Source organism: Olea europaea, unplaced genomic scaffold (assembly GCF_002742605.1).
Source record: "Olea europaea var. sylvestris unplaced genomic scaffold, O_europaea_v1 scaffold2586, whole genome shotgun sequence".
Taxonomy (NCBI): Eukaryota; Viridiplantae; Streptophyta; class Magnoliopsida; order Lamiales; family Oleaceae; genus Olea; species Olea europaea.
Window position 1 is genome coordinate 76726 of NW_019244165.1, and position 9759 is coordinate 86484.

General features: G+C 36.1%; 1 protein-coding gene across 3 annotated transcripts; it reads right to left on the reverse strand.

The window, feature by feature from the left end:
- Positions 1–600: 600 nt before the first annotated feature.
- On the reverse strand, positions 601–8085 carry LOC111382926 (extra-large guanine nucleotide-binding protein 3-like). 3 transcript variants are annotated; one of them, XM_023006966.1, is made up of 6 exons: positions 7737–8070; positions 6045–7169; positions 5802–5939; positions 1304–1408; positions 1021–1200; positions 601–686 (listed from the first exon to the last, which is right to left on the reverse strand). In XM_023006966.1, the coding sequence occupies exons 2-6, from the start codon at positions 7017–7019 to the stop codon at positions 609–611; spliced, it is 1476 nt and encodes a 491-aa protein (XP_022862734.1). In that variant the 5' UTR covers positions 7020–7169; positions 7737–8070; the 3' UTR covers positions 601–608. The 3 variants fall into 3 exon arrangements, with proteins under 3 accessions (XP_022862734.1, XP_022862733.1, XP_022862735.1); XM_023006965.1 differs by having other exon boundaries at positions 6045–7043; positions 7611–8070; XM_023006967.1 differs by lacking the exons at positions 601–686; positions 1021–1200; positions 1304–1408 and adding an exon at positions 1576–3141 and having other exon boundaries at positions 6045–7043; positions 7611–8085.
- Positions 8086–9759: the final 1674 nt, after the last annotated feature.

The window sequence follows — 9759 nt, forward strand, 5'->3', positions numbered from 1 at the left end:
CAGAGCTCTCGGCAGGAAAGAACACTTTTTGTCTCTTTCCGCTTAACTGTTGAGCAAGGATACTGATTTCAATTCAAAGCACTAGTTTCTAAATTTTATAGCTGGCCTAATTTTTTGACCAAAATGGAGACAAAGGTGCACCACTTTTTACCTTTGAGCTGACCTACCAAATGTGGTCCACATCAATGTCAGTACACCTGGTTTTCGCTATTGCCAAGCAGCACCTTAATTTTCTTAATTTGTCCTTGTTTGATCCCCGATATTTCCAAAATGTGCATTTTTCTCGTTCTTCTTTTCAACCACACATTTTTCAATAAAATAATATTACATGCAAACCCAAAACCTTTTCTTAGTTTTTAACCACACGTTCTCCATCAATCTATTATTCCAAAATGCAATCTTAGCACAAAATGAGGCTCAAACAAGCTTTTTAGATGAGTTCAAAGATCAATCCACGCAGCATAGATTGTATACATATTTTTTTGCTAATAGGAAATTAGTCAAGAGTCAAGAAAATATTCGAGCATGTCACTTTAGCATTGCAACATAAAATTTAAATGGTAAAATAATTTGATATGATTAGTTGGGGGGGGGGGGGGGGAGAAAAATTAAATGTTGCTTTGGATCATAAGCTTAATATCCTCCAGTTCTTCGGTGGTAAACTTGTTTCCATACAAGAATTTGGCCTGTTCAGTTAACATTATTGAAAGACTAGCAAGTGAGGTATAATAGATAGGGTAAAAATGATTGTTTTAATGCAAAATGCAAGTGAAAATCAACAAACGTCTCAAGGAAAGTCTTTACTGAAAAGAATCAAAAGAAATGATTGTCTTAATACACCACAAGCAGAAATCTTCATTAAATGTTTTGAGAAACTTATTAACAGAAATCATCCTTAAATGATTCTCTTAATGCACCACAACCAACTTCTAACCATGAAATTGATTTACGAATGTTTAGGGAAAGTTTTCACCAATAATAATCTCTATAATAATCTTTTGAAAACCAGAAGTTGGTTACCTGTTTGAAAATAGTACTGGTTCCAGAACCCTGAAGTCCAAGTAGAAGAAGCTTCTGAATTTTCTTCTGCTCTAGATAATTCGGTACGGCAGTATAATTGCTGGCCTCATCAGTCTGTCCATGAGGTTGACCTTGGGGCACAGGCAAGGAGAACAAGGAGCAGATAAATCGTGTTGATGCCTAGCAAAATTAAATTTTAAATGCTATTGAAAAGATCCGGACTTGTATACTATTTTCAGAATGCATACATCACACAATTTCCATAGTAATCATTAATAAATACCTTTTCCCAGATATTGCCTCGGATATTATTTTGACCTTCCTCCTCATAACGACCATCATCATAAACCCAGAAATGAGTATCTCGTGGACATTGCACATTTGCAAGCTGAACCCATATACATTATTGAAACATGTTAGGACAAATTGAACATGGACTGAAAACACAATCAAGCAGATAAAAAGTCTTCACAAGGTGAACCATAAGGTTAAAACTACACCAAAAGATTATGAAGGCAGTGAAACTAGCTGCTTGAGTCTCTTTTCCCAAAGCAGAACTCCATACTACTCCAACCTTTAAGTTATTGGCTGATTGAAATACGCCTTATTTTTAACTCCTTTGTTTACATGCCTTCTTTTAGTTATTCATTGATTTATTTCCAACAGCATAAGTAAGAGAGAAAGGAGAGGAAAGTTGGATGCAAGGAAAAGAAAGGAGAGTCATAAATATAAACACATGTGATAAAACCAAATCTTTTGGTGAATTCCTCTAGCTAATGTGATCAGCCTGGGGGCAATCAAATGAGTATCACATAATAAAATAACCAATTAACAGGCAGAACTTGAAAGTATATTCTAGATGTAGAAGAAATCAAATCAATTAGGATTTTATAGTATTTTCCTCATTGATTATTATTGCATTTTATTGTGATTGTATGACAATTGAATATGTCTCCTTCATTTATAAAGGAAACCCTAGCTTTCCTAATTAATCCTAGCTTAGACTTATAAAGAGGTTATTTGATTGTAATAGACACACCTTGATTATTGAATAAAACTACAATCTTCCTCTTACTTCTCTCTTCTTTCTCCTTTCTGTCTAAATTCCTCTGATTCTTAATTATTCTTTTGTTCCTTGCATTCATCATCGGTTTGGTATCAGAGCTTGACACTCTCCCATGACCAAAGTGTTTCTCTGAATCGCGTTACAATTACGAAAGATGTCAACAACCATTTAAAACCATATAAATAACCACCATTGCCCTGCCACCTACGAAAATCCATCATCCCTATGGCCACCAACTGCGCCAAGACCCTCTGCAAGGGCAACATCAGCCATTATGTTCTCTTTTTTATTTTTCTTTGCTACTCTAAAAGGAGAGGAAAAGTGAAAAAACTGTGTCAGTTTGTTACGCTCAATCCTAGAGAGCTATGTTATTGTTGCTCTTACATAATAGGGTTGGCCTTTCAAGCCCATCACCCAGCTCACTACAAATCCAACCCAGTCCACAACATTCCCGATTTGACCCAGCCCACCGTCTGACCCATAACATTCCCAGTCCAAACCTAATCACAGACCAACAAGAATTATTGGAGAAGGGGAAAGGGAAAGGGAAAGGGAAAGGGAAAGAGGGAAGAAGAGGGGGAGAGGAAGAGAGAAATCGGGGAAGAAATTCAATTTATTTCATCATCAAAGGTTCCTAATTACATTGCATAAGAACCCTTTATATAAGGTTTCAAAAAATCCTATTCCAAGTAAGAAAATGCTATAAAAGGTAATAAATCAAATACTAATAAAGTTTCCTAAAATAGCGTTAAAATTGAAAACTAAATAAACATAATATCCCTTCTAATTCTCCATCATTTCTCTCTAGTTGAGAGAACTCGACTTCGACGAGGTATAATCCAAATAGGCAACCAAGAACTTAGCATCCAATTGAGGAAACTTGTCTTTAGTAATTCATGTAGCATCGCTAAGTGGACAATTCTTCCAATGTACTAGAAACCTACGAAAAGCACCATCTTAGGAAGCAACAATCTGATCATCAAACACCTCATCAATGATATCATGCAGAAAAAACATGGTAATGGGTGCCCGAGGAAGCGACCGAGGAGACTATCCTGCAGAAATATTATACGAAAACAACGGAGGGTCGAATGTGCCTTGATAAGGATATAAATCTGCTATATAGAAAACATGAGTAATATTTAAGAGCAATGGCAACTCAAGTAAATAAGCATTAGTTCCAAATTGTTTAATAATAGGGAAAGGTCCAAGTTAGTTAGCACATAGTTTCTTAACAACGTGTTTAGGAAATCGTTCAGGTGCAAGTCGTACCATAACATAATCCCCTTTATTAAATTCTTTATGCTTATGGTGGGAATCAGCTCATAGTTTATAATGCTCATTACTTAAAGAAATTTTACGTTTAATCTCATCGTACAAATCATGAATATGATTAGCACAAGCCTGAGTGGAAATAGTCGGACGAAAATCAATAGGCAAAGGAACAAGACCAAGAGGTTGAGGTAGAGGAAAACCTTGGACGACCTCTAAGGGGCTATGAATGATAGACCGATCAACATAATTATTATAAGCAAATTTAGCAGTGGACATTACAAGACCCAATTACCCGGTTTATCCACAACCAAGCAACGAAGTATATTACCTAGACTACGATTCATAACTTCAGTTTGATCATCGGTTTGGAGGTGAAAAGCAGATGAAAACTTAAGTGTCATCCCAAATAGTTTCCATAGTATCTTCCAAAAGTAACTAACAAAATTAACATCTCAATCAGACACAATAATAATTTGAAGCCCATGAAGATGGACAACTTCTTTAAAGAACAACTTAGCAATATGGGACACATCAGAAGATTTGGAACACGAAATGAAGTGTGCCATCTTAGAGAACCCGACTACCATGAAAATGAAAGCATGACCTCCAGCGATTTTAGGTAATCTGAGAATGAAATCCATACTAAGGTCATGCCAAAAAGTATGAGGAACGGAAAGAGCATACATCCTAGTATTGACATTGTACCTTATTTACACACAGAGACAATGCGAGCGACCTCTTTCTAAAGAGAAGGCCAATAAAATCGATCCTCAACTAAGGCAATAGTTTTATCTCTACCAAAATGGCCAGCTAGGCCCCCGACATCTAGTTCCCAACTCAGAAAGTCACAAAGATACGATGAATACACAACTCGGTGCCCTTGAAAAGATAACCATCTTTAAGTAAGAAAGCAGCATGGTCGTGAGAAGGATTATCTACAAGTTCCTGAAAGATAATGCTAAAGTCGGGACAACTAGGACAATCATCCTTCAAGATTTCAAATCCTACCCTAGTAGTGCTTATAGAAGAAACACTATAGTGATACAACTAAGAGCATCAACCGCTTCATTTTCAACCCCGGCCAAATGATGGAGAACAAAAATGTACTTGGAAAGTCTATTCGAGGCGTAAAAGAAATTAACATGAATTACAATAGAATTTTCCATTATCACATTTTTTTAGTTTAGGTAAATTGATTTTGTAAAACGAAAATTCTAATTTTCCTTAGTAGTCGTGATTTCCTTTATTGGTCATATTTTTAGGCTATATAAAGAGGCAAATTGATTGTAATGAGATACACTTGAATATTGAAATAAACCACAATCTCCCTCATTTTCTCCTCTTTCTCCTTTCTTTTCTTGATTGGTCTTTTACTCCTCGCATTCGTCATCACTTCCTTATCTACGTCACACACCCAACCCACCCTCCATACTTCCCTGTTGCTAAAACATGGCACAAACAATCTCACGATCACCTTATGCCTTGAAGGATGGACAGAATTCAACTCTACAGCTGCTCATCTAGACAAATATGATAATATTCAACCTCTAATTATAAAACGTATAACTTAGCCCATGTTTGGCCTCCATTACGTGGAAAAATTAAAGTGTGAAAAGTGTTTTTTTTTTTAAAAATGAGTGGTTGAAAAAGAAGGAAATTTTTTTGATTTACGTGTAATATTATTTTATGGAAAATTGTGTGGTTGAAAATAGGAGAGAGAAAAATAAAATATAATGTAATGAAAATTAACGGGGCTCAAACGGTAGCTTAAATTACTTGATGGAAAGGGTACAAACAACTCAATCAAGCAGTAATGCACAATGAATCCACATGAAAGAATTTAAAGTGATTATGAATCTCAAGCTACAAACTTCTCATGGAATCAGGAAGGATTATAGCCCTCTATTTCTAGGGAAATGTGCCTATCAAATACATAGATACTCCAGTTATGCAAGCACGTGCAAAAACCCAAATACATAAGATTTTTATGATATTTTCAACCTCAGAGCATATATTAACTCATATTTCTTTTTCAATCATTTCAATTGTAATTACTATTGATTTGATAACCTTATAGTTCGATAAAATAAAAAAAACTCGATTTGTCAGAAAAGTGCTTGATAATGACTTTTTTTCTGTATAACGGGATTATTAGTTGCTCGTTGGATTTATTCGGGACATTTTCCACTAAGTACTTTATATGAATCATTAATCTTCCTTTCATGGAGCTTCTCCCTTATTCGTATAGTTCCGTATTTCAAAGAAATCAAAACTCTATTAAAGAAATAACTAAAATGGCAACATGCCATGAACTGCATATTTTCCAAATTTTGGTTATAAAATGTCAACATCTACATGCATATATACACAGACAGCCCCATATGTTAAATGTCTACAAGACTCGTACACTTCAATTATTTTTTTGAAATTATGAACCAACCTTCAGTACTCTCAGTTCAAGTTTTGTGATTTCTCGACCATTGATGCAAACCTCAGTATTGCCATTGCTTGCATGACGATTGAGTTTCCCAGTGAAATTTAAGTTTGAACTTATAATTCTATCTGGTTTCTCTCCCTCCTGTCAGATGAACATGTACAAACTGTATTGGCTTTTCTTCCTTTTCTGAGAAACATTAACAAAATAAATAAGACAGCTGAATACATAGCACCAATAATGAATTACCTTTCCCCAAAAACCTGATTCCTTGTCATACCAGTACCTACCTGGCTTCAATTTCTTAGGAGGTAAAGGGCATCCAAAAAGTTCTGCCATCTCTTCAGGCTTTAAAGGATATCCATTCACAATTAACTGCTCTGGCCGAAGCTGATTAGCAGAACATTCTTTTTCAGTTTTCATTATGTGTTTGGCTTCTAAAGGACTGAGTAAACATGACAACAACCTCGAATGTTTCCCCAATTTGAACCGATTTGACTCGTCAATTGGCTCGCCAATACAGGTAACACATTTGCGCCCTTCTGGCATGGAACCCATCGCTCTTAGCACACAATTGCTGCAATATTTTGCATCACAAACTAGGCAGGATTCCTTGGTTTCCCATTTCCCTTTTCCACATCTATAACAGACTCTCGTTTTTTTCCTCTTCTTTTTCTCCTTGGTTACTCCTATAAACTCAGGAATCAATTGTTTTTCCACATCAACCACCCTTCTTTCGGATCGATCAACAGTATTAAAGGTGACCACTGTGGCTTTCTTTCCTTCACCAGGAGGCTCTTTTGGAGCATTGCTGCATCGACTGTGCACAGAACCTGGGGAAGCAGAAGGGGAACGTGATGAAGATTCGGGGTTTTGCAAGACAGATACCACAGACTCCGAACTTCCTGATATCCTAGGACTTTGATTAGGTGGACTGGCGACACTTGTAATCCGTGACACTGGTAGTGGCAAAGGAATCGGTTCAATTACGGGGGCTGCATCACGGGCAAATGATCTTCTAGATTCTGAAAGGGGTTCAGCAGTTGGAATCACATCCGAGTTCATGTCAAGGGGTTCTACTCGCGGAACCTCATAAGAAACTGGGGGCCCCTTATATTCCAGAGCTATGGAGTAATCCAAATTATCATCGTCAGGAATGGGAGCCCCTGGAGGAAGCATCTTCCTCACCATCCCCCTCCAACCATTTTCCCCATTTTTCTCCATCTTTCCTCACACCAAATAACCAATGTCAATTTTCAATCTATGGTAAATCCTTGACAATTTAAAATTCACACGTCAATTTCACAATAATCTAATAAAATTAGCAATGTAGAAACAGCTGCATAAATGGGTTGTTACACAACTTCGAAAAACCTACAAAAACGTCAAAATTCGAACAATGAAATCACATAACTTAATTCAACAGTTCAAGCACGTGGAGGTTCGCTGAAGAAATTCAAAAGCTAACACGCGCTACCTAAAAGTCCAAACCTCTTATCTTTAAAAGAAATTCAGAATTTTTATGCTTCAGAGTCAAACTTTCACGCGATAAATCCAAACCCGTCAATTTCAACAGCAAACCATCTCCATAAGTCCACCGTCAGAATTTTTTATTTGTTTATTTATTTATGAATATAAAGATAAAAACGGGTAATGGTATAAAGAAATGCACGAAAGATTGACAAAAAATACTTCACAAAAAGTAAAAACATCTTTGCATCGAAGATGTAACAAAAGTCCAACAATAAAGAGTTTTTTGAGTGCATGTGTGTACCCAAGAAAAGGACAGTGTGTACCAAGGACAAGTTAAGANATGTCAATTTTCAATCTATGGTAAATCCTTGACAATTTAAAATTCACACGTCAATTTCACAATAATCTAATAAAATTAGCAATATAGAAACAGCTGCATAAATGGGTTGTTACACAACTTCGAAAAACCTACAAAAACGGAATTCACCACCTGACCAAATCGTAGCGCCACGAAAAACCCGTCAAAATTCGAACAATGAAATCACATAACTTAATTCAACAGTTCAAGCACGTGGAGGTTCGCTGAAGAAATTCAAAAGCTAACACGCACTACCTAAAAGTCCAAACCTCTTATCTTTAAAAGAAATTCAGAATTTTTATGCTTCAGAGTCAAACTTTCACGCGATAAATCCAAACCCGTCAATTTCAACAGCAAACCATCTCCATAAGTCCACGGTCAGAATTTTTTATTTGTTTATTTATTTATGAATATAAAGATAAAAACGGGTAATGGTATAAAGAAATGCACGAAAGATTGACAAAAAATACTTCACAAAAAGTAAAAACATCTTTGCATCGAAGATGCAACAAAAGTCCAACAATAAAGAGTTTTTTGAGTGCATGTGTGTACCCAAGAAAAGGACAGTGTGTACCAAGGACAAGTTAAGAATTTGAAATGGAAAAGCGAAAAAGGAAAAAAAGCTGACTTCTTTGCCAAAGTCTTTTAAAAGAATCTAATAGTAGACTATAGATACAGATAGAAATTCAAAAATAATAGTTAAAATAGTGAAATAACAGTCAAAAATTTTATTTTAATTGACTTTTAAGTCCTACCAAACAAACTATATATATATATATGTTAGGAAGACACGAGACAGACGATTTGCTGAATGAAAAAGGAGGAAGAAATGAAGTCCATGTAAGTTCACGGTTCTACAAATTTTTTTTTTTTAAATTCATTTTCAATCACATTTTTTCAATAAAAGAATTTACACGTAAATTTAAAATTTTTTCAATTTTTTAACCTCACATTCTCTAAAAATTCATTATGATAAAACCTTTAAAAAACAAAAAACAAAAAAACTGAGTCTCAAACGGAGGGTATGTAATTCGGGTGCGAGTGTTATAAGCAAATTGTTTCTTCAGCCCTTGTGTTGGGTGTGCTTATGAGTGTTGATAAGTTCGGGAGCTTAGGGGGCGTTCGCTTTGCGTTTTTGTTTTCTATTTTCTATTTTCAATTTCATTTTGAATTTTGTGTTTTGAGTGTTTGTTTTCAAATTGTTGAAAATACGTTTGGTTTGTCATTTTGAAAAACTATTTCTCAAAACAAAAAATAAGAAAATGTGTTTGGTTTACAAAATTTAGAAAACATTTTCACATACTCTCTCTCAATACCGCCACCTATAGAGCATCATCTCCCACTTTTTGGTCACCATGGTCACTGGATCATAGTACCAACTTGAAGCCTGCAATGTCGTCTATAAATCCCACCCAACAGTTGGCCTTAACTCCGAGCGAACAGGTCGGAATTTCTACTCAAAATCAACAAGTCGTGAGGCCGAAAACTCCCATTCCGGCGACGACTTCTGCATGAATTGATGAAATTGAAGTGTTACCCATTGTTGTAGGGACATGATTCACCCTCGACTGATGCCAATCAACTGATTTAAATTGGCCAGAAACATGAATCGATACCGTTGCTTCATTCTCACTACTATTGTATTTGAGTAGATTCACATCTCAACGAATTGGTGTATTATTGGTTGATGTTAGGACATGATATTGTTCGCCTGGATGAGGGCTATCGACTGTTGGTGGTGCGCGACCATGGGCGTCGCCGGAATGGGAGTTTTCCGGTAGAAAAGTGTGTGTGACATTTGTGTTTTTGGCTGGATTTTCTACTGCCTCTGGTTGATTTGTGGTTGATGGTTGGTTGGATATTGTAGAGGGGAATGAGGCGAGGCTTCTGGTGGTTGAAGCAGATGGTTTCGTTGTCGGAAGGTGGTGATTCCAACAGTTGAGAAGACTCAAGAAAAAGGAAGCCGAGAAATGTGTTCAGCCAGAAAGAGTGTCCATTTTCCGCATTTTCCACAATTTTTCGCCTTTTGTGAAGAAAACGCCCAAAATGTGATTTTCACATGTTCCGTTTTCTTCAGTAATTTTTTTTTTTGTTTTCGAAAACGCATTTTTGAAAATGGAAAACCAAACGCGT

What these genes read in the sequence shown, in the direction of transcription:
- LOC111382926 (XM_023006966.1), bottom strand. Translation starts at nt 7,019, where the DNA reads ATGGAGAAAAATGGGGAAAATGGTTGGAGGGGGATGGTGAGGAAGATG. An exon ending in TTGAACTGAGAGTACTGAAG is followed by an intron (nt 1,409 to 5,801) that starts GTTGGTTCATAA and finishes ATATGGGTTCAG; the next exon opens with CTTGCAAATGTGCAATGTCC. An exon ending in CCAGTACTATTTTCAAACAG is followed by an intron (nt 687 to 1,020) that starts GTAACCAACTTC and finishes TTAACTGAACAG; the next exon opens with GCCAAATTCTTGTATGGAAA.